General features: G+C 33.5%; 1 protein-coding gene across 1 annotated transcript in view; it reads right to left on the bottom strand.

Annotated features, from left to right (window-relative positions):
• Positions 1 to 1,100: 1,100 nt before the first annotated feature.
• The window catches only part of LOC143244382 (uncharacterized), a 44,326-nt gene continuing 18,979 nt past the window's right edge, over positions 1,101 to 26,447 (bottom strand). Inside the window, exons 2-6 of the mRNA XM_076488947.1 lie at positions 22,548 to 22,680; positions 9,015 to 9,053; positions 7,737 to 7,927; positions 5,965 to 6,260; positions 1,101 to 2,930 (exon numbers count right to left, since the gene is read on the bottom strand). Coding sequence (XP_076345062.1) covers positions 2,687 to 2,930; positions 5,965 to 6,260; positions 7,737 to 7,927; positions 9,015 to 9,053; positions 22,548 to 22,680 — 903 coding nt within the window. The 3' untranslated portion in view covers positions 1,101 to 2,686. The remainder of the gene's footprint in view (positions 2,931 to 5,964; positions 6,261 to 7,736; positions 7,928 to 9,014; positions 9,054 to 22,547; positions 22,681 to 26,447) is intronic.

Here is a 26,447-nt window from a genome sequence, read left to right as displayed (position 1 = left end):
ATTTTAGCGTATCGCTCTCTCACCGGAAAACATTTTGACGTAAGACAGAATCCCCAAAGAAAATTAATTTGATAAATTTTATTTACATACGCAAGGTTAATATTACCTCAGTTAATAGCAGTTTAGGATTTTTACTCAAATGAGTCTAACTTCCTTCAGTGTCACTCCACGACATGAGAGTTACCATTGTCAACGCTAAATTCTTCCATACTTAAAATACGCGAGTCATTCTATAAAGTTTCAAATAGGTCTGCAATAAAACCAATACTCCTGTTAAACCATAAAAAAAAAAAAGTCTCAACCTAACGCTTATTACTGTTCTGGCGTTTACATTACCCACCTACGAATTTAATACATTTTCGAAAATTCTTAAAAGCCTGTTCGCGAGAAAATGTATTTACTACGATGTTATTTTGGTGTGTGTGTGTGTTTTCTTATAGCAAAGCAACATCGGGCTATCTGCTGAGTCCACTGATACCCGGACTTCCGTAGACTTACCGCTGCACTAGAGGGGGTGCTATCTTGATGGGATCAGACCCACAAACTTCTAGGTGAGTAGACGTTCAAACACACGAAGACATATCGCCCAACGCCCACAAGAGTACAAAACTTCCATCAGTTTCTCAGTTTAAAAGCCATGTGACCCAACCGTTTGCCAAATGGCGAAAAACACCTTTTACCAATTGTCAGGATAACATTTCACATCAATACATATATATTATGTCCAGTACTGAGTAGGGTGAAGATGTTTATACATACATTACATGTAAGGAATTTGTGGTCAGTAACATGATGCTCCACTCGTAATAACATTGGCGATTCGTCATGATGAAAGGTTAGAGGTCAATATGTGAACAAGATATGCAAGAAGAATCTACTTGACTGTTTCATAGATCTATCTGTAAACGTTGACATTCTAAAGGCAATCATTTGGTTGAACCGTTTCCAACAGATCAGTAAATTCTATCGCACGTCCCATTGCTTTGTATCATATACAAGATAACTGGTAAATTTCCTAGTGGTCTAAATGCGTATTTCATTTATTTATCGTTACAGTTCTTCTATCATGTGACCAATGACAGCTAATAAACCCACAGATATATTCTGGTATTAAATATTTAATTATTTCTTGCTTACTCTTCCATAAATATTCATTTTTTTTAAAAACTGAAAGCAACATATAATGTCTTGTTTATTCAAAAACACTCTACACTTACTTTCTTATCTTATGGTTATGGATATTACTCTGGAAAAAAACAAAAGAAAAGAGATTACCATGTTGGCATAAGTCCCATGTTCTGAGAGCAAATATCTGACTTTTTAAAAGTCGCTCAAAAATGTTTCTTAATGCATTCATCATATCATATTCTGATCTAAAATCAACATAATTGTAAAATTATTCAAAGTAACACATTAAAAGTTTACAAAAGTTGGCCATAAACATGTACAAAAAAAAAAAAAGAAAATGGGTTTCCTAGCAAACTAAATGTTATATTATTTGAACCTTCCCAGCTCTTCATTCCTACAAGTTATATTTGATCGCACAATTCTCTTATTGACAAAAATCTTAATTTTGTATAAGGCAAAACATATACATATTAAATTAAATCTTTTGTGATTATATTTTTATTAGGGTATTGCAATATTGAGAGGCGAACGTCGCTAACCAGAAGTAACTGCGATAATTTTACCATCTTCAACATGTAGGTAGGTTTGAACATTAGTGCATGGTGGTGCAACATTTTGTTGTTGTTGTTCAACGACCACTGCAACAGTGTGTATGTAAATATAAATATTTTTTTTAATTTCAAAGTTATGTCCTTTCTGTATAATTTTTATACACACCAATGGATACTTGCACTTGTTAAAACATCAACGAAGGTGCATTTTACAGCACTGCAATTTTGGCAACCACACTTTCCACAATAGGACATTTTTAGTTTGTGGAAAATAGATTATTACCGTGAAAACACGTTACTAAGATACACTAGTAATGTCAAATAAAACTTCTTCAGTAAAGAGCTTAGATACATTCATTTCCATTCAACAAATGACTTTGAAACTATTAAATAAATATCCACATCTCTCTTTTACATCAATTTCTTAAGTAACAAACCATACAGCATTTGCAAGAAGAAATATTCTTGTCACAAAAACACCCTTCTTAGAGGGAAATTGAATTTGACCTTTGGGTTGTGCAATGTTATAAAATTTTCAGAAGTTGTATTTCATGCCTCAGAACTTTGGGTGAAATATGTTTGTTTATAGTTTAGCACAAAGCTACATAATGGGCAATCTGTGCTCTTTCAACCACAAGTATCGAAACTTGGTTTTTAACATTATCGAAAACTTGTTTCTACGGTAAAATAACTGTAATTTGCTTTCAGAACTTGCGTCTTTTTTTTCTTTCTCTCATTAAATTTGATTAATATGGAAAAACACTTCTTCTATCATTATACCTTATAGCCCACAAACCACTAAGCACATAATGTTTATAAAATATAGGATTTATTATCTTGTTAAAAGAAGAGTGTCTTCTTTTCCTGCTAGAACAACTCAGAATATATTTATCAAGAGTGATGATAATTCGAACCCATCGGTGAACTTTCATCTCAGTAGTAGCTAACTTCTTCTGGTGAACTTTGATCATTGTCTCTTCTAGTATACTGTTAATTTTTTTCCTACATCAAGGCCATTTCTGGTGTTTCTTCTTTCCAAAAAGACTGGAGGGCATTCTTAGATGACTCTGTTTATTCCCTCTTTTAACCCTTCTTAAACTGAAAGGTCCTGCATGTCCCTGTGGGTTTATACCATGATATCGCTTTTTATAATTATCATTTTCTCCCCCATCATCAATAACTGCCCCACCCAAGTTAGAGGACATGCCATGAAATCCCAGTCCTTCCACTGGTCCAGTCATTACCTGGCACCTAGAAGATATAAAATCATAAAAATAAAATTCCAGCATATTTTAGGTTGAATCAAAGTATGAAAGAAATAATGACAAAAAAACAAAAAAAATTTGTGAACAACAGAGGGTGTGTTCAGGGGTGTAGATTCTGGGGGGTGGGAGGGATACATCCCCCTTCATTTTAGGTGGGGGGTATGGTGCATACAATCATCCCCCCTACAGTTTGGTCTGTTGAATTGTTTTATTGCATCACAGTTCTACAAATTGTTTGTTGTTGTGATTCTTGTGTTCTTACCAATCAAATTACATAATTAGGCCTAGATGTAGACTTTTTCAGTAGCCGTAATGTACATCTTTAATATAGGCGTGCCTCTAAGCTTTTCGTTCTAAGCGATAGTTCATAAGTATCAGTCAGTAGGCCTAAGTATGCTTGCAAGCACTCTCACAGAATCTACCTATGTCTTGTACGTAGTGTAAGATTAAGTAAAATTTTCATCACAACAGATTGAACAGAACATGAAATTCGAAAAATTACTCCCAAGCGTAAACTCTTGTGATCTAGATCTGGCAGGCCATTTGTAGGTTGTAGCTGCATCAATCTTATGTGTATATTGTGCAGTTTTCCTACACTATTTGCTCTTATGCATGTCTAACCGGTTTTATTGTTGAACGCCTTACTCTCCTTAACTGCTGAAGCCGCTGACCATAGTTTACGTTTAGTGTACAGTTAACGACAGATTCGGGCCACTTGGATCTAGACGAGCCCTACTTGTCAAAGAAAACCACATTCACATCACCCCAGGCTCAGAAAGAAATAATGGAGATGTTCAGCCATCAAATACTGAGGAACATACCACATGAAGTGCAGCAAAGTAAAATATTTGCATTAATGGTTGATGGCACTCAAGATGTTACAGGTGTCGAACAGGAAGCATTATGTGTACGATACGTAGATGAGAACCTTGACGTCCATGAGACATTTCTTGGTTTATACAGTGTTTCCAATACAACTGGTGAAACAATATCCTCGACTATACTTGATGTACTGACTAGATTCAATTTACCACTATCAAGGTTAAGAGCACAAACTTATGATGGAGCCGCTAACATGAGTGGTGTGTACAGTGGATGCCAGACAAAAATAAAAGAGAAGCAACCATCAGCTTTGTTTTTCCACTGCGGAGCACACAAGGCTAATTTAATAATGCAACATGCAGTTGAAGCTTGTGAATGTGTTTGAGATTCTATCCAGTGGGTACATGAACTTGGTGTCTTGCTTCAGAGGTCTGGCAAATACAAGACAATCTTTGAAAATATTGTATTGTCAGACAGCCACAATGGTCCAGTTAAATACATCCGTTCACTGTGTCCAACATGCTGGTTGTGCTGCCTATCTACAATTACATGTGCTAATGATCACTACAGTGACATTGTTGATTCTTTGTCTGAATTAGCAAATGAAAAATCAGATGTAGCAGTGAAAGCACAAGGTCTGCTGGACAGATTTGACAAAGAAAAGACAGTTTCAGGATTGTTAATGACTTCAGCATCCATTAGCTGCATTAGAGGAACTAAACCGTGCATTCCAAGCAAAATCAGCAACAGTATCTGGCATGATTGAAGCATTTGCAATGACAGTTGAGCAATTGCAGGTATTGCGAACAAAGGAAAATTATGAGAAGATATTTGATGAAGCTGAGTGAAAGGTAACTTCCCTAGATCTTGGTGCCTATTGAACTACAACACATTCGCAGACCCCCCCAGAAGGATCACAGGTGACGGCTCAGCACACCATTCTGCAACAGCTAGAGATTACTACAGAAGCCAATATTTTGAATTTGTGGACACAGTCATAGAACATCTGACCACTAGATTCAATGCAGACAACAATGACTTGAGGCAATATCTGACACTTGAGAACCTGATCACATCTGGCAAGATTGACAACTCGGTTATATACTTATATCCAGAAATCTCTGCACAACTGCTCAAGTTTCAGTTTCCCATGTTCAAAGGAACAACAAAAGCAGTATCTCATAGGTACGAAGGATGCTTACCGTAAAATGCATGAAACAAGCCAGCAGATGTTTATTGAAGTGTTTCTTCTCATGAAAATTTTGCTTGTATGTCCAGTATCCAGCTGTGAATGTGAACGCACCTTTTCTGCATTAAGACGGTTGAAGACGTGGTTAAGGTCAACTATGTCTCAGTGCCGCCTCAACCATGTGGCAGTTTGTCACATTCACAAAGATGAGGTCGACAAGATAAATATAGAAGAGTTTATGAAAGAGTTCATAAATAGATCATCACAAAGGAGGTCCACATTTGGGAACATGTAGACTAGAGGACTAAATGAATCTTACTTCAATGAAAATTATGAATAGTTATGTGCTACATTGTATTGATGTGTAATTTTCAAGAGTTTGCAAAGACATTTTAATTATTTTTATCAAACAACATGAACAGTTTCTCAGTAGATATAAACTTACCAAGGGTAACTACTAATTTTATTAATATTTGAAAACATAATTCATGCAATGAAAGTTATTAGTAACCTTGTCAAGTATAATGGCCATCTTTTATACTGTGCAGTGTGCAGGAATAAATTCATGTGGCAGTTAATTTATGACACATTTGTCTTTATTTTATTAACATTTTGAAAACTGTTCACAACACCTCACTTACACAAACCTACATGGAAACTTTGAAGTATCATGGCAGCAAGATTACTCTGTGACTCCATGTTTACAGCTTTCAGGTTCACGTAATCAGAGATTACCAATTTGCAAATTGAACAGTCCACATAAGTGGTTGCAAAAATCATCCCCCCCATCGGGTGTAAAAAATATACGCCCCTGGGTGTGTTGTATCATTTGATAATTACCATCAACATACTTTAAAAATACAAACTACAGTCATTTTAAATAGAAAACTGTGGTTTATAATTAGATTCTAACTCAAATGAACAGGCAAATTTGAGTTACCTTGGTTGTAACACGCGATTCATTAGTGGTAAGACCAATATTTCTAACTTACAAAATGTGCAATTCTACCTGCAGGTCATAGGGTTAAAAAATAATCCCGTAGAACAGCGTGCATAAGTTGGGCAGTTACAACGACACTGTTCATTGCTCCAGACTCTTCCTTCTCCTTGGCAATTCCTCATGTCCTCTTCGTTCTTGCAGACACAGCGACATTCCCCTGGTCGATACTCCTGAAACCGTGTGCAATCTTTAGCTTTCGTCTTACATGAGCAAGTGCATTTCTCGTGCTTTTCCATTTGAAAAGTTTGATAGCCATTGAATTCAAATCGATCAGCGCCAGGTTTTGGATAGCGAGCCTTAATCACCTGCAAAAGCCAGAATGATAATTTAAAGATTAGGGACCTGCTGCCATTTTCTGCAAATTTGAACTTCATAAAAGTTGTTTTGGTTTTAATAACAGATTTTTCCATAATTCAGTTACAAAGGTTTAGAAAATTATACTCTTTTTTTTTTCTTCTTTTTTTGCCTGTCAAGTAATTTTTTTTTACAAATCATAAAAAAAGGAAGAAAAAACTTCCATCAAAAAAATTATTTTGTTTACCACAAAAAACATTTTTTATTATTATGTTTGGGTCTAGAATGATCGATACGACTCTCAAGTTGTGACTTGTCTGGAGAAATATATAGCCAATGGTTGTCAAATTTTAAGCATAACAAAATGTGACTGGTTTCACTGAAAATTACTCACATGTGTAAAATTACATATTATGTTCTTTGAAAAGTCTGTACATAACAGAGAAAAATGAATTTTGTTTCCAGATTCAGCATACAGGAAGTACTATGGAATATGTAAAATGTTCAAGACAATAAAACCATTGCAGATCTGTGTAATCAATGAAGAAATAAATAAAACCATTATTTTTAGTAAGGACAACAAAATTCTAAGACAATAATTTCACACTAAAACAACAAGTGATAAAGTAAACAAGCAAAGCCACTGTCCACAGTGGTCCAGAGGTGTATTTGAGGACTCATAAGGCAAGAATTCAGAGTTGATCCCCAAGTTCAACACACACAACAGACAGTCCAATATGCATTTTTGTGTTATAAAAACAAAGTAATATCATAGCAGTTTCACTTCCATCTCTTCTTACAATGATCTTATGGAGTTATTTCTGACATAACAGCTTTTAGAAAACACTTCTGGTCAACCTATTATTTAATTAAGCAGCTTTGGAGTTATATCTGTAGTGTTAAAACTGATTTGACAGCCTTTGAAACACATTTTGTAACTCTTGATGACGAGAAACGCACTTGAATTAAACATGTATCTCAGAACAGCTGGTATGGGTGTTAACACTTTTATTGATAAGGAGAGAACAATGTTTCGACCTTCCTAGGTCATCTTCATTAATTAATAAGCAACATTTCAAGTGGACCTACTAGGTTCACTGAATGTTTTAAAATTGGCATTTTTATTGAAATGCGTAATTACATAATGAAAGTTTATTCACAGTAGCTTGCTTACGTATTAAATCAACCAATTATTTTTACTCAGTAAGTTTTGCATGTGCCTTATGAATAACACATACACAAGAAGTATGTGAAACACTAAATGGTGTATTTGCATACCTTTAAACTTTATTGTATTAAAATATATTTAAGCACACAGTGATAAATCATAAAACACTTAAGTCTACAGGAAGATATGCAGTTTAATTTACTTTATGAAAAAAAAGGAGAAATATTACAAAACAACACGTTTTCCTTTTTCATAAAATGACAAACAACAGTAAACTGTTGTAAACATGCCTACATTAACAATAGTAACATTATTCTACCTTTAATGAAACTGTTGAATTGCTAGTAGGTACACATTCTAAAAGATGGCTTGAGCAACATCCATTACACCGTTTAATACGTGTACAAGTAGGCCATAACACAGTAAGAGGGTCACTAGATACTGGAAACTCAATTTTTTGATATTCTGGCTCGCAGCCAGCAGGATGAGCTATACCATCTATCAAAAAATCTGTCAAGAAAAACAACAACAACAAAACAATTTTCTTTCAAATTGATATAAAATCAGATCACATCTGGATTAATATTACAGTAAAATGAAAATGAGACTTGTTCCATGTATTTTCTTACTAGCTAGGGAAATTAAACTGTTAATTTTTCACTAAATAATGCTATAACAGTTATACTTATTTCAAAGCTGTTGTATCTTCTATATCAGTTTATTGATGCCATTAACAGCATTGCTGGCTTTGTTTAAAACTGCATATAATAGCTTGAAATAAGTCACTGACATTGGTTAAAGTGTTCTCTAGTAGTTACAAAATTCTAGTAATGTTATCAAATAACGTATGATCATTTTAGGCTGAAAAGAAAGAGAGAAAATCAAGAATTCTGGAAGTCACTTGTCTGTCGGTGTAAGAAACAAATTAAGTGCAAAACATATTCAAATGTCAAGTGATTAAAAATTAGATACAAGTTGATGACCGTCTCCCTTTCATTTTATCCAAACAACACTTAAGGAAGCTTAAAATCTCAAAAATAGTTCTTATATTGTCTCTGTGAGAATAAACTTCAATACCAGCAAGATTAATCATTCAAAAATAACCGAGATTCAGGATTCAACAATAAGTAATATTCATAATCCAACAATAAGAAAGATTTCTCATTTGACAATAAGTAAGATTCACAAATAAAAAAATAAATAATATTCATTGTTCAACATTAAGAAAGATTTATCACTCAACAATGAGCAAGATTCACAATTAAAAAATAAATATTCATTATTCACCAATAAGAAAAATTTATCACTCAACAATAAGCAAGATTCATAATTGAAATATAAATCATATTCATTATTCAACAATAACAACAATAAAAAAGATTCATTATTCAAAACTAAGTAAGATTCTTATTTTTAAACAACAATTAACATTCATTACACAACAATAAAAGCAAGATTCATCACTTAAAAGTAACAGATTTATTATTCAACAGTAAGATTCATCACTTAACAATAAGTAAAAGTTCTAATTCAACAATAAGTAAGATCAATAATTCAACAGTATCAATCATAGTCACTAAAAAAGTAAATATTTTACCTTGAGATGGTTTAGGGGTCTTTTCTTCTTCCTCATTATCTAAAATTAAAATATATAAAACTGTTATAATTCTAAATTTTAATTTAAATCAGATTAACTATAATAACCAAACTATGCTAGCTTAGAGGATACATTCTAGTAAAATAACAACATGAACCTGATTATGTTAGTAAAGAAGCCACATTCTAGTAAAATAACAACGTGAACTTGAATATGTTAGTTAAGACGATAAATTCCAGTCAACTAACAACATGAGCCTGATTATGTTAGTTAAGACAATACATTCCAGTAAAATAACAACATGAACCTGATTATGTTAATTAAGAGGAAACATTCTCATAAAATAACAACACGTACGTGTTTTTCACATATTCAGTGGTCAAGTTTGTTTATTATAAGACTGTCAATAATAGTTGTGAATAAATAAAATATCTCATTCAAAGTTTCAAGCTAGATTTTGAGATGTTCTTTGTTTTTCTTTTGAAATAAATCAATTATCATTTTTATCTGATTTTTTAAAATAACTGCAACTGTTGAATAGAACAGTGCTCATTAATTTATATATTTTACGAGCCTTATACTGAATCATAATCAAATATAATAAAATATTTCTTTTTTATACTTATTGGATAGGAACCTGCTTAAAAACTACTTCTACTTACAAGTAAAAAATAAAGTAATAAGTTTGTTCAACTATTTATAGCTGGTATCATTAGAATTTTATTGATATAAATATCAATAATTCGTACAATTGTATAGGCTAAACCTTACATTTAGATAACGTTGTCAGTTTTATAAGCCCCTACGCTTCAACTGAGTCCAGTCAAGGTTTAACTGAAGATGTTAGTGGTTTATTTGATTGTAGTCAAACCACAACGTTTAAGATCTTCAAAATGGGAATTATTTAAATTTTAACAATAGCTTCAATGTATATATATATACATACAATTACAGTATTCCAGCATTAATGATGTGGACAAGATTGATACATACCACACCGTAACCGAATTGGTTATACAACTATAAACACTAGCATACGCCATATTCCTGAATTTCATGACGACAAACACTCGCGCTGTTTGAAATTATTAAACCTCATTAATCTCGATACTGATTAACGGATGGGTGAACTTAAAATATCAGTATTAGGAATGGTTACACATCTGTTCTATTTTCATTACATAATACTGACGTTTGAAGTATGAAGTGGCGAAAAAAAATCAGTTTTTACTGGACCGAAACTCCGCACGCTATTATAGTTTTAATAAGCTAGAAGATAGGCCTTACTAAATATAGGGGAGTGAGTGGATCAGTCAGTATATTATGGTTCACGAGTAAATTACTTCATAATTAGAAGTTAAATTTATTAAGCTTAAGATACACACTTTGCAGTCGTTGTTATGAAATTTCTACATTAAATAACAAAATATCTCTTCTATATTAAGGAGCGAATGTTGTATTTCAACTGAAATACGTTGTTTTATCAACCCAAATGTTACAGTTCTTAGATTATATAGGATACATCTTAACCAATTTATGAAATACTAAAGCAAAATTAATTATACCACAAATTTTTCATTGGTGCAAAACATAAAGACGCATCATCACAGCTGTATCTTATTGAAACATTAATTAGAAATAAAACTCCGCCTAAAATAGGATTTGAATCTTTAAGTAACATTTACATTGTCCCGAAACCTTTAGTTTGTTTGTTTTGTTTTTGAATTTCGCACAAAGCTACTCGAGGGCTATCTGTGCTTGCCTTCCCTAATTTAGTAGTGTAACACTAGGGTAGCTAGTCATCACCACCCACCGCCAACTCTTGGACTACTCTTTTACCAACGAATAGTGGGATGGACCGTAACATTATAACGCCCCCACGGCTGAAAGGGCGAGCATGTTTGGCGCGACGGGGATGCAAACCCGCGACCCTCAGATTACGAAACGTACGCCTTAACACGCTTGGCCATGCCGGGCCAAACCTTTAGTTGGTTGCAATTTTAACGTGGTTTTTGTGTAGAACAATTCATTGTTAAAATTATATATAGAGAGAGGTGGTTTTACTGTTTAACCGTAGTTCATGTCTATATATGTGAGTGAAATTTTGTTTCGTGCTTTTCTGTTCTTGTTTATTACATGTTTTGCTTTTTTTTTAAGAAAAAAAATCAATGTTTGTGAATCTAACTGTCCATAAAAGTGCAAAAACTTGCAATCCAATGTTTGAAACAGCTTTGGAAGTGTTCCAGATGTGGCCCAATTTTCGGTTTTGTATATACTCCAGAAGAAATGTTGTAACAGTTGGTCAACATGTTATTGTTGCATAAAATTCCATTGTGAGTAGGTTAAATATCCTAAAATTCACAAACCCTATCGTTGTTTTTTTAGCACAATGCTACATAGTAGTGTATTTATATACTGTCCACCTCGGGTAATTGAGCCTTAGATTATTGTTATAAGTCTGTAAATTTAATACTGCCCAGAAGAGGGATATTTCACAAGATTATTGGTTTGTTTTGAATTTTTCGCGAACCTGCACAAGGGCTATCTACGCTAACCGCCCCTAATTTAGCAGTGTAAGACTAGAGGGAAGGCAGCTAGTCATCACCCCCAACCGTCAACTTTTGGGCTACTCTTTTATCAACGAATAGTGGATTGACCTAACATTATAACGCCCCCACGGTTGAATGTTTTGTGTGACGGGAGTTCGAGCATTCACAACAGAAAGATCGTGCAATGGTAACGAATATTTTAAAAGAGTGACAATAACACATACATAAAAAAAGAAGCTAAATCTGTACTTCAAATTAAGTTTAATACATAAGAAACGAAATGTTAAAAATACAAAACATAAATAAATTAAAAGCAGAATGGATTTATAAGACATCATTTCAATTATCCTGTCTTCTCTACAAAACAAGAAAAGGAATTTATAATTATTCAATCAGCTTGAAGCACGTTTTTGTACATTATACAGTGAGCGGACAGCTTCACTGTGTCTTTAAGGGGAGAATATTCAACATCTTACATCTTGTTTGAACTTATCAGCTTGAAGCACGTTTTTGTACATTATACAGTGAGCGGACAGCTTCACTGTGTCTTTAAGGGGGGAATATTTAACATCTTGTTTGAACTTATTTTTTCATTTACTCCTACTTAACAATATAATAATTATTTTGCTTCTTGGTATTAAATTTATTTGAGATATCAGTATTATATTGCACAAGACTTAAAAACATTGGTGTTGGGAATTTTTATTCATCAATTTTTATTAATTTGTAACATGGATTTGCTCTATAAATATGAAAAGCAAAGAAAATAATATTTTAATACCTATTGAAAGCGCAAAGTGTAAAGTCCTAACTTTTACTGTGGGGGTTAAAACATTACTTATTATTATTTTAAGTGTGTGTGTGTGTCTTATTATAACAAAGCTGCATCGGGCTATCTATTGAGTACACCGAGGGCAATCGAACACCTGATTTTCGCGTTGTAAGTCCTAAGACTTACAGCTGTTCCAGCGGGCAACATTATCTTAAGAAGGTAGCGTAGCAAGAAAACAAAACATGCATTACCTAGTGAGGTTGAACGTTCAGTTGCTTACTTTGTTTTTCTTATTTTCTCTTATTGTAAAGATTCGAGGTATTTGTGTCAGAATGTACACGTCTATATATTAACCTGCATTGTGCTATTTCTATATAAACCGACTTTGCCATCTAACCATAATACGGTTGCCATGGAAAGAAATGTAAACAGAAGTTTTTTCGTGGAAAATATTATTATATATATGTATATATATTGTTTTAACGTATTACTTACACATATTAACCGAATTAGCGTAACTGGAGCAAAACATCTGTTTCTGAATAAAAAAACTAATATTCTGCTAACACAGAAAACAAAATTGAAAGCTAACAAAAACAACATACAATGTTTTTGGAATAGCAATATTTAGTATCAAAATTTTATATTTAACTATTACATTAACCTTTTTTGTCAAAATATAGTTAATCCTTTAACAGAAGTTCAAATGCAACTAGTTTAGAATTTTACCTGTCTAAAATAAAAAGTGTTAACCCGAGATAGTAGTTTTTTGTAATGAATAGCTTTATTCAAATAAAATAATAATCGATTGGAATTCTGACTTAGGTGATGTATCCGAACAAACACTTTCGGCACGGTTGTTAATCCGTTACGCTTAAAGAATAATTCTCCGTTCCTGTTGTTTTTAAGTACTTTGAAAAAAGGAGGTAGGGGAGCTACAACTGTTAATAATATTAACTCTTACTTACACTATATGTGTAGTTTGTTTGGAATGAAACACAATGTGTTATCTGTCCTCTGATCACTCAGGTATCGAAATCTGATTTCTAGCGATATGAATCCGCAAATGTACCGTTGTGCTACTGGGGGCTACACTATATGTTATCGTTTTACTAGATATGTTTTAGGAATTGCTCCCTCTAAATATCTCTCCCATGGGACAGCGGTAAGTCTACGGATGTACAACGCTGAAATCAGAGATTCGATTCCCCTCGGTGGACGCAGCAGATAACCCATTGTGGCTTTGTTTTAATAATAATAATAAATACATTATCCAAGGATTATAACCCCCCTCTGGTAGCTTTTGCTTTCTCAACCCGTACGTAGGTAAAGAATCTGGTTAAACGAAGCAAATTTTTATTATCATACGGTGACGTAAGAGACTAGCACATTTCAACCAATCTTACGGTATAAGTACTTTCTGTACTTAATTTACCCTACCATAATGAATTAACTATAAATCATTACTATACCACGTTGACTTTCTGCTGTATTGTGACTTAGTTCTAGCCTAATTTATGCAGTTTCATTGCCTGAAATATTACTTCCACAAATCTGTTTTCTCATACGTACTTGACACATAAGGTAATGTTTTCTTCTGTAGTAATTCTTGCTATAACATGGGAAACAACTCCACGTATGAATTTAACCTGTTGACTGCCAAGTATTTCAGCTGCTACAATACAACTCTAATGCTTCTTCATTTTGTAACTTTTTTCGTGACGCCATTTTGGATCGAAAGTAAAACAATTTGCAAGTAGGTCAAATGCATGTATGGTGCTGACATCTAGCGTTGAAGTTAGGTATTATTGAGAACGAATTAACTCGTCCGTGGCACTGTGTTACCGTTCGGCTTGGACGAGTTATCTCGTCTACGGCACTGAACAGGTTAAAGAGAAGTTCCCCGCTCGTACAACGGCAAGTCTACGGACTTACAACGTTAAAAATAAGTGGGTTCGATTTCCCTCGGTGAACACAACAGATAGCCCAATGTGGCTTTATTAAAAGAAAAACACGTACACTAAAGAGAAACTTAATGATTTGCTACTTCAGAGTAAACGTATTTTTCAGTACGAGTTACAATAATGACATACGTATTTTCTCCTTACATTATTCAGCGTAAAGCATATCATGTTCTCTTTTATGAATTTTCAGTTATAATCATGTTTTTATCCTATTCTGCATAATATTTATTTTACATAATGTTTTCTTCGGTTAGGGATTCGTTCGTGTGTTCCGTCGAAGTAACTGAAACTCCATCTTGTATTAACCAGAATGAACACATGCTTAATAACAGAGTACTACATCTGTCTTTCTTTCAAAAGTGGTCAGTATTTTACCCATAAAAATCGAATAAAATTTATTCCTCTTTTCGACGAGAATTATATATTTAAACAGATGTTCTCGCTCTGGATTAGTTTAATTCGACGACGATTTATTAACCTGCGGTCCAATTTCATCCTTTACCGTAAACTTTCAATTTCGACATAATATACAAACAGAACTGATCTTACAACAGTTCAAATGTAGCTCATTTCAATGTTAGTCTATTCAACAATAGCCTTAATGTTGGTGTCAAGTCGAACGACGAACTAGATAACCTTAGTGTTTCTTTAAAGATCAACAATGCTGTAGATAACCTCATTGTTTGTTTAAAGATCAACAATGAACTAGATGACCTTTGCGTTTGTTTTAAGATGAATAGTGATGTAGATAACCTTATTGTTTGTTTAAATATCAACATGATGTACATAACCTTATTGTTTCTCTAAAGATCAACAACACTATATATAACCTTAGTGTTTGTTCAAAGATCAACAAAGATGTAGATAACATTATTGTTTGTTTAAAGATCAACAGTGGTGTAGCTAACCTTATTGTTTGTTTAAAGATCAACATGATGTAGATAACCTTATTGTTTATTTAAATATCAACATGATGTACATAACCTTATTGTTTCTCTAAAGATCAACAACACATTATATAACCTTAGTGTTTGTTCAAAGATCAACAAAGATGTAGATAACATTATTGTTTGTTTAAAGATCAACAATGCTGTAAATAACCTTATTGTTTGTTTAAAGATCAACAGTGGTGTAGCTAACCTTATTGTTTGTTTAAAGATCAACAATGCTGTAGCTAACCTTATTGTTTGTTTAAAGATCAACAATGAAGTAAAGAACCTTTGCGTTTGTTTTAAGATGAATAATGATGTAGATAACCTTATTGTTTGTTTAAATATCAACATGATGTACATAACCTTATTGTTTCTTTAAAGATCAACAATACTATAGATAACCTTAGTGTTTGTTCAAAGATCAACAAAGATGTAGATAACATTATTGTTTGTTTAAAGATCAACAGTGGTGTAGCTAACCTTATTGTTTGTTTAAAGATCAACATGATGTAGATAACCTTATTGTTTATTTAAATATCAACATGATGTACATAACCTTATTGTTTCTCTAAAGATCAACAACACTATATATAACCTTAGTGTTTGTTTAAAGATCAACAATGCTGTAAATAACCTTATTGTTTGTTTAAAGATCAACAGTGGTGTAGCTAACCTTAGTGTTTGTTCAAAGATCAACAAAGATGTAGCTCACCTTATTGTTTGTTTAAAGATCAACAATGCTGTAAATAACCTTATTGTTTGTTTAAAGATCAACAGTGGTGTAGCTAACCTTATTGTTTGTTTAAAGATCAACAATGAAGTAAAGAACCTTTGCGTTTGTTTTAAGATGAATAATGATGTAGATAACCTTATTGTTTCTTTAAAGATCAACAATACTATAGATAACCTTAGTGTTTGTTCAAAGATCAACAAAGATGTAGATAACATTATTGTTTGTTCAAAGATCAACAAAGATGTAGATAACATTATTGTTTGTTTAAAGATCAACAGTGGTGTAGCTAACCTTATTGTTTGTTTAAAGATCAACAGTGGTGTACATAACCTTATTGTTTATTTAAATATCAACATGATGTACATAATCTTATTGTTTGTTTAAAGATCAACAGTGGTGTAGCTAACCTTAGTGTTTGTTTAAAGATCAACAATGAAGTAAAGAACCTTTGCGTTTGTTTTAAGATGAATAATGATGTAGATAACCTTATTGTTTGTTTTAAGATGAATAATGATGTAGATAACCTTATTGTTTGTTTAAAGACCAACATGATGTAGATAACCTTATTGTTTATTTAAATATCAACATGATGTACATAACCTTATTGTTTCTCTAAAGATCAACAACACTATATATAACCTTAGTGTTTGTTTAAAGATCAACAATGCTGTAAATAACCTTATTGTTTGTTTAAAGATCAACAATGCTGTAAATAACCTTATTGTTTGTTTAAAGATCAACAGTGGTGTAGCTAACCTTAGTGTTTGTTCAAAGATCAACAAAGATGTAGCTAACCTTATTGTTTGTTTAAAGATCAACAATGCTGTAAATAACCTTATTGTTTGTTTAAAGATCAACAGTGGTGTAGCTAACCTTATTGTTTGTTTAAAGATCAACAATGAAGTAAAGAACCTTTGCGTTTGTTTTAAGATGAATAATGATGTAGATAACCTTATTGTTTCTTTAAAGATCAACAATACTATAGATAACCTTAGTGTTTGTTCAAAGATCAACAAAGATGTAGATAACATTATTGTTTGTTCAAAGATCAACAAAGATGTAGATAACATTATTGTTTGTTTAAAGATTAACAGTGGTGTAGCTAACCTTATTGTTTGTTTAAAGATCAACATGATGTAGATAACCTTATTGTTTATTTAAATATAAACATGATGTACATAACCTTATTGTTTCTCTAAAGATCAACAACACTATATATAACCTTAGTGTTTGTTCAAAGATCAACAAAGATGTAGATAACATTACTGTTTGTTTAAAGATCAACAATGCTGTAAATAACCTTATTGTTTGTTTAAAGATCAACAATGCTGTAAATAACCTTATTGTTTGTTTAAAGATCAACAGTGGTGTAGCTAACCTTAGTGTTTGTTCAAAGATCAACAAAGATGTAGATAACATTATTGTTTGTTTAAAGATCAACAATGCTGTAAATAACCTTATTGTTTGTTTAAAGATCAACAGTGGTGTAGCTAACCTTATTGTTTGTTTAAAGATCAACAATGAAGTAAAGGACCTTTGCGTTTGTTTTAAGATGAATAATGATGTAGATAACCTTATTGTTTGTTTAAATATCAACATGATGTACATAACCTTATTGTTTCTCTAAAGATCAACAACACTATATATAACCTTAGTGTTTGTTCAAAGATCAACAAAGATGTAGATAACATTATTGTTTGTTTAAAGATCAACAAAGATGTAGATAACATTATTGCTTGTTTAAAGATCAACAGTGATGTGGATAACCTTATTGTTTATTTAAAGATCAACAGTGGTGTAGCTAATCTTATTGTTTGTTTAAAGATCAATATACTGTAGATAACTTTATTGTTTGTTTAAAGATCAACAATACTGTAAATAACTTTAATGTTTGTTTAGAGATCAACAATGATGTAAAAAACCTTTTGTTTGTTTAAACATCTACAGTGGTGTAGATAACCTTGTTGTTTGTTAAAGATCAACAATGAAGTATATAACCTTATTGTTTGTTTAAAAATCAACAATACTGTAGATAACTTTATTGTTTGTTTAAAGATGAATAGTGATGTAGATAACTTTATTGTTTGTTTAAAGATGAATAGTGATGTAGATAACCTTAGTATTTATTAGAAATAAACTATGATATGCATCATAATTAATGTTCTCAGTTTTATTTAGATGTCAGCCCTGGATCTTTTTCGTTGTTAATTGTTTTTTGTGGGTTTTTCTTCTGTAATATGAGAAGCTAGAACAATCAAGTGACAGCTTCATCACTTAGCCATAGAACTACACACTGTTCAGTCCAGTGTGAGTCAACTGCAATTGTTAGAGTATTAATAATCGTAGTTATTTCTATCCTTCTACAGAAGTTTATGGCAAACCAAACCATACTTTATTCTACGTACGATTAATGTTGTTGTTGTTTTTGAATTAATCACAAAGCTACACGATGGGCTATCTGTGCTCTGCCCACCACGAGTATCGAAACCCAGCTTTTAGCGTTGTAAGTCCGCATACATACCGCTGAGCCACTGGAGGGCTATTCGTCCATTCATATTTAGTGTAGAGTAAATATTACCATCAAACATAATGAGTCGAAGTGGAAAGATTAAAATTAACGTTGTTTGGAACTAGGCACAACCTGATAAACGACATATCATATAACCGAAGAAGGTCGAAACGTTGTCCGCTCCTCTACATAGAAAATGTTCTCAACCCAAACTAGCCGTTTTTACATATATATAAAGCGACATATAGCGCTATCACTGTAGCATGTAATGTTTTTAGAGCTATGCTCTTTTTTAATAAAGTTAATTGTATTCGACACCAGTTCAGTGTTGTTTGTTTGGCTTTAAAATGTGATATTATTAAAGATTCTTAAGTGATAGAAAAGAAGCTCCGTGATGCTCAGAGTCTGTAAATACATTTCAAGATTTTCACTAAACAATCAATATGTGAAGTTAAAGAAGGGGACACGCCCTGCCTTACATCTTATTTATGTCTGTTTTGAATTTCATGCATAGTTACACAAGAGCTATCTGCGCTAGCCGTCCCTAATTTAGCAGTGTAAGAACAGGGGGAAAGCAGCAAGTCATCACCACCTACCGCCAACTTTTGGGCTACTCTTTTACCAGGGAATAATGGGATTGACTGTCATATTATAACCTTTGTACTGCTGAAAAGGCGAGCATGTTTGGTGTGACGGGGATTCAAACCCGCGAACCTCAGATTGCGAGTTGAACGCCCTTACCATCTAAGTTCGGTCCGTACATGTAACTTAAACGTAAATGTTTCATCCATGCAAGTGGAAAATGAAAAGTTTTTGTATCATATTAAAAATAGTAAAACAAGAGTTTATTTCAAATCTTTCAGTGTTCGAAGTATTCTTTCCGAGCAAAAAACCAATACCAAATGAGAAAGTGTAATTGACAGTGTCCTCCGGAGTTGTGGTAAAATAGGAAGAACAGTGAATCACAGACTAAGTCAACATGCTGATTCAACAAGATCGCTATACCCAGAAAAATTAAAATAAAATCGCTATAGTTCAACATTTTTACAACAGAGGACACTTCTGTGGATGGTACAAGTACTTTGTTATTTTTTTACTGTGCACAAAAGTTGAAAAATTAGAATAAAGACGATTAGCCTAAAATTCAACAACCAAGAATCCACCCTCCCAACCCCCCTACCTCCCAGTGGCACAGCGGTACATCTACGGACTTACAACGCTGGAAACTGAGTTTCACTACGCGTGGTGCGTGGAGCACAGATAGTCAGCCCATTGTTTAACGTACTTACAAACGAACAAACTGGTAACAAAATACACAGAACAAAAAACTTTGAAAAACATTTCCAAAAATCAATAAAAATGCATCACTATCGAAGTTCCTTCTTTTTTTTCACAAAATAGAGAAATTGACATGAAGCTCGATTGTCGTCACGAAATCAAGAAAAAAATATACATTAGAATTACAGTTAAATTTCAGTCCGCAAGTAACAGAATGATTTAAATTTGTAACAAAATAATGTTAATACCAAACAAAGTTAGGGAGCAGCGCCGCATATCAAAATGTTTTTGTTTTTCTTTAAAATTAATGTTGTATCAAAACGTTTCGAATTTATGAGACCAAAATGATAAACTTTTTAATACTTAGTGTTAGCACCCCGGTGGAACAGCAGTAAATTTATAAACTTAAAACGCTAACATTCGGAGTTCGATTCCCTACGGTGGACACAGTAGATACCCGAATATGGCGTTGTTATTTTTAAAAAAAAACAACTCAAACGAACATAAATAACAAATTATAATTATGATTTCGAATAATAGTGAAAATTGTTTGAAACTGTAATAATTATATATATATATATGTGTGTTTTTCTTTTACAAAGCCACCTAACGGTATGAGTGGTCTAAAGTTTAAATTTTGGAACAAAGTTATTATGATCAATGCAGATGAGAAATTACTGATATGTGTATAATATATCTACCTGTAAAACATGTCAGCAGAAGGAAACTAGTCACTCAGGATTCTAATGGATACCCACAGAAATTTGTTTTTAAGGGGTCAAAACATATATATTGTGTTTGCTTAAACGCTAACACATATTTACAATTTGAACAAAAATTATTAAAACAATGTAGCTTAACTACGATGTTAAGCTTGCATCATAACACGCGCAATATTTTTATGAAGTGCAAGGGAGAGCAAACGCCCCCCCCCCTGCGGGCGTCCATTTGCGTTTCTATCTATTCGTTTTGTTTAGTGTTAAACACAAACCATACAGTGAGCTCTCTGTGTTGTTATAAGCTTTCAGACTTACCCGCTGAGATACTGTGGGAAGGTAGGAGGTGCTATTTATCGATTAATTTTTCAAACGGTACATTAATTCACAAACTTTCTAAACCAGTGAAAGACGTGTGGTGAATTATCTTTCCGTACAAAAACGGACCTAGGTCTAGGACGCACATATTCTCAACAAGAAATATTCAATTCTCAATTTTTGGTTATAAATAAATCCATATAAGTATGAAAAATGGCCTAGTATCCAAAACTGGTGAAATACGAAACCAGAATAAGGTTCCCAGTATCACGTTTTTATTCTTTTAATTTTTATAAGGCTTAAAAGTGTCTGTTATTCGTTGACTTATTAACATTTTGTATCAAGAGGGTGTTTGCATATTAGAAATATCCAAACCTTCAGCAAGTAATCACTCAAGTCCATTACTTCAAAGTTGCCCCCTAGTGGTTCAACGGCAAGTCTAAATACTTAGAAGCTAAAAAAAAACCAAAAAAAAACGATTTTAACACCTGTGGGAGGGAGCAGTGGAGCGTTTTTCGGGTTTCTTTCTTTGGTTTTTGAATTTCGCGCAAAATTACTCGAGGGCTATCTGCGCTAGCCGTCCCTAATTTAGCAATGTAAGACTAGAGGGAAGGCAGCTAGTCATCACCACCTACCGCCAACTCTTGGGCTACTCTTTTACCAACGAATAGTGGGATTGACCGTCACGTTATAACGCCCCCACGGCTGGGAGGGCGAGCATTTTTGGCGTGATGGGGATTCGAACTCGGGACCCTCAGATTACAACTCGAGTGCCTTAAGCACCTGGCTATAACGGGCCTAGTAGTTTTGCATTGCTTGTGAAGTTAGGCTTATGTTAATTCGAAAATCCTCATAAGTGTAGAATTTGTAGTCGAAGAAATAAAACGCTTTAAGCAGATTTGACTTAATATTACCTTTTAACAAATAATAAAAAGTAATTGGCTAAATAATATAACCTTAACAACAGTGTATTACAAAAGACTCTATAAAAACTTTAAGACAGAAAGCAACAAAAATATTTTCTCGAACAATTGTTTAATTTTGTTTGGAAGTTCTACGGTTCTATCTCATATTTTCCTCTGTGATTGAGCCCGACATGGCCAGGTGGGTTAAGGCGTTCGACTCGTAATCTGAGGGTCGTGAGTTCGAATCCCCGTCGCACCAAACATGCTAGCCCTTTCAGCCGTTATAATGTGACGGTTAATCCCACTTTTCGTTGGTAAAAAGAGTAACCCAAGACTTGGTGGTGGGCGGTGATGACTAACTGCCTTCCCTCTAGTCAAACACTGCTAAATTGGGGACGGCTAGCGCAGATAGCCCTCGCGGAGCTTTGCGCGAAATTCAGAAACAAACAAACCAATTCTCTGCGATTGTAAGATGTTTGAATAAACATGTCGTTAAAGTTAAAGAAAAACTAAAGAAATGTCTTAAACTACTGACGTGGAAAGTATATTTTAAAAAGATCATTCCTGCATGGTATTACTCACGATGAAGAATTACTGCTGAAAATATTTTACGAAATGTCATGATATACTTAATAATAGCTTGATATTGATGAGATAACATATATAAATTAACTTTTCTTAACATCTTTCATAAAAGTTATTTTAAAGACTTACTTTGTAGCAATTATTTTTATGCAATTAACTGCTCGTGCTGAAGTTGAGAACGTAAATGATGGAGTTAATTTACATTGAACTAAAAGGTAAAACGGTTTAGCCACTTAAAGTGTTACAGAAATTCCAATAATTATTTTACTTACCTTTGCCGTGGAAAAGGTAAGCTACATGAACTTCACGAGAAGGAGGGTGGAATGGATACCCTGTTAAAAAATGGTTAACAAATTCCGAAACATTCGAAACGTCTTTCAACTTGATAAGCAAGGTTTCGGGAATCTAAGTTATAGAGAGATGAAAGCAACTATTATAAATCTTGTCAAGACCAGATCGTGAACATATGTTAAATTTAGACATTATTCAAATACTTACTAATGATTTGATGGTTTATTGAAACTAAAAAGTTTTGGGAAAATGAATCAAACTCCTTAATAACATCTTTAAATGGACAAACACCTTTCAGAGTGCTAGGTTTATTTATGTATAAACAATAAAGACAGAAAGATACCCGTTTTTATATTTCATTATTTATCAGAAAATGTAAACTAATACAGTTTGGGACATTTGAAAGGGAGACAAATATGTAATTGCATTCATATCAGTGCTTTAGAAGCGGGTACATATCCATCAGTGTTCTGGAAGTAGGGACGTATATCCACCAATAGTAGTGCTTTTAAAAACAAAGTACGGGCCAATTTGAAGTGGTCAGTGTTCTAAGGCAAATTTCTATGGGTACGTACCTTACACAAACATATACTAATTTCTATATGATTTGTTTTGGAATTTCGCACAAAGCTACTCGAGGGCTATCTGTGCTAGCCGTCCCTAATTTAGCAGTGTAAGACTAGAGGGAAGGCAGCTAGTCATCACCACTCACCGCCAACTCTTGGGCTACTCTTTTACCAACGAATAGTGGGATTGACCGTCACATTATAATGTCCCCACGGCTGGGAGGGCGAGCATGTTTGGCGCGACTCGGGCGCGAACCCGCGACCCTCAGATTACGAAGCGCACGCCTTAACGCGCTAGGCCATAATTTCCATATGAAAGACAATGGACAGTGCTTTACAAACATACATAATGTGTTGAGTTTTTTTTCCCAGAAAACCAAATAAACAAATAATAATGGGGTGTTAAAAGTAGCATGTTGCCAGCAGAAAAAAAATTTAATTTCAAAGCAACAACACAAACATAAAAATTATAAGTACGATTTAAGCCTTTATTGTGATTCATTACTAACTGTTTGCTTTGAATTTCGCGCAAAGCTACATGAGGGTTATTTGCGCTAGCCGTCCCTAATTTTGCAGGGAAAGCAGCTAGTCATCACCACACACCGCCAACTCTTGAGATACTCTTTTACCAACGAATAGTGGGATTGACCGCGCGTTATAACGCCTCCACGACTGAAAGAACGAGCATGTTTGGTGCGACGGGGATTCGAACCTGCGCCCCTAGATTACGAATCCAGTGTCTTAACCCACCTGGCCATGCTAGGCCCATGGTAAAGGAGTTCACAGAATGGGTAAAGGAGATCATCATTTTGATTCAACTGAATGATGTTTGTATTGTGATTAAATAATGTACCTTGTAAGGACAATGTCAGATTCTGATAAAAGCTTAAGTTTACCATCTGTGTAAGTAGTTTAATAGAATATAACTATCCTTATTAGCTTGCTATAGCTGGACTTACTGTAGTAATGTAAAGGAAATCAACATTAATTTCTACACCTTTCTTTACAAACATAAAGAAGTGGTGTGCATTTCAGTGTGATGGATTTCGTAATGATATATTCTCAAGATGGCTGATATGGGTATTAAAACTATAATTAAAATAAAGTAGGTTTCTCTTTATCACGGTTTTCATATTTGTGTTTTGAAAATGGATGGTAAACAAAGTCGGCAGCTAAAATATTATCACAGAAGAAAGGCAGCAGAAGGGAAAACCTTGTCATAATTTGTTTGATTTTTGCCTTTTTTATTCTAGGCACAACATAATCTGGTAACGAACTAATGATAAAAACAACTCATCTTCATGAAGATGAAAAAATATGACAGAAAGTACCTTGACTGCTATATTTTTGGCATAAGGTTTTTCTGTAGTCATATTTTGAAGAACTTATAAATCATAACTATATCAGGTTTCTTTCAGTATTTTCCAGTTGAAATATGAACACTTAAGAAAGCCCGACAATGGTCTAAAAGAGTATATACACGTGTCAATTGCACTGCATCCTTTCAGAGCGCTGTCAGAGGTAAACATAACTTTATTCAATAAAAGAAACAAAATAATAAACAACTTGTCTCATACGACAAAATATTTTGCCTAATCATGTACATGTAGCGATATCGTGACTGTAGCATGTATTACGTAGCAGGTATGCAGTGAAAAATAGGACCATGCATAGTAAATTATTCTCCCATTCATATGTTTTAGACCAATAAAAATGCGCACATTAATTGACATTACATGATGACGTCAATGCTGGACAACTTCCTGGGAATTGTTTGGCATAGATACGAAGTTTCATTGATCGAGTTTGAGTGTGTGTACTTGAAATTTATACAAATAACTTTTATTCAAATTAATAATTAATTAGTTATCTTACCAAATGAATATATAGCACTCCGAAAATATGAGAGTTTCTACTGTATTCTTATTATATAGGTTATCGTGTGACGTCTAAGAAAACTATATTTTTAATTTACATAACATAACTTACCAAAAATTATAATCTCAAGTTTCTAAGTTTATCTCCGTGGTTGGCACTTCAACGCGTTCATCATAGTTAAACAATGGAAACGCCTCTTTATATATATGATAAAGATAATTTTTATTAAAATCACCGCAATCTTACTATTTAAATACCTCACATTATACATAATATCAAACACTTGACAATACGTATTTTGACAGAATAAAATTAACATCCAAAAACTTGAAATGTTATGACATACCACTAGATGTCTCTACTGCGGGGTCCCCGAAAGTGTTCTGTTTCGAGAACAAATAAAACCAAAATTAACAGTAACAAATATTTTTATTTTTTGCTTCTGAAATTCATATACCATGCTGTGACGTAAGCCACAATGTATGATTCTTCTAGGGATTCATGGCACGTGCACGTTTTACAACGTTAAGCATCCCTCATGTAACGTCATTTTAGTGTCTAATAACTGACTGACAGATAGACAGGAATTTTACTGTATAGTGGTGCAAGTGGTTCAAACAGGTGATATCTCCAGAAGGCCTTTGGTACCTTTTCGAGAAAATAAGCAAGAAACGAGTTATGTGGCCTAGAGGTTTGTCTATCGATTTATCTACATTGAAACTGTCCAAAATAAAATAAAATAGAAAATAATTACATTTGTATGGGTGTGTTAATATAGATCAAACTTCTGCAGCGTTACATTTGGTTCCTTATACGTTAAGCAACTAGTACTTTTTAAGCATCGTAAAGTAAGACATTTTTTTAAGGTGGAGATGTAAGAAGAAGCTATGAATACTACGGGTTATCTCTGGAACACAAGGTGTAGAAAGCTGCAAAAAGCTTGTCCTTCACTGTTCCTGGTCAAACGATCTTATAAACATCTAAAACTAAACATGAAGTCCTTGCGTATTTACAGTTAATATTACATCATAGTTTTTTTAAGACCTGCAAATCCTTATGTTCTAGGCCTACGGCCAGGTAGATAAAGCACTCGATTCATAATCCGAGGGTTGCGGATTCGCATCCCCATCACCCCAAATATGCTCGCCCTTTCAGCCGTAGGGGCGTTATAATGTGACGGTCAATGAGTAGCCCAAGAGTTGGCAATGGGTGGTGATGACTAGCTGCTTTTCCTCTAGTCTTACACTGCTAAATCAGGGACGGCTAGCGCAGACAGCCCTCGTGTAGCTTTGCGTGAAATTCAAAACAAACAAACCCTATGTTCCATTCGTTTTAAAAGTGTTATACTTATTTTGCTGTTGTTGTTTTTTATAATAACTTACAGTAAGGAATGTGTGAGACGAAGGGTATCTTTTAGTAGTTACGTACAATTTTTAT

Source organism: Tachypleus tridentatus, chromosome 2, assembly GCF_004210375.1.
Source record: "Tachypleus tridentatus isolate NWPU-2018 chromosome 2, ASM421037v1, whole genome shotgun sequence".
In the NCBI taxonomy this organism is placed as follows: Eukaryota; Metazoa; Arthropoda; class Merostomata; order Xiphosura; family Limulidae; genus Tachypleus; species Tachypleus tridentatus.
This window is presented reverse-complemented; position numbering and strand designations above follow the sequence as displayed.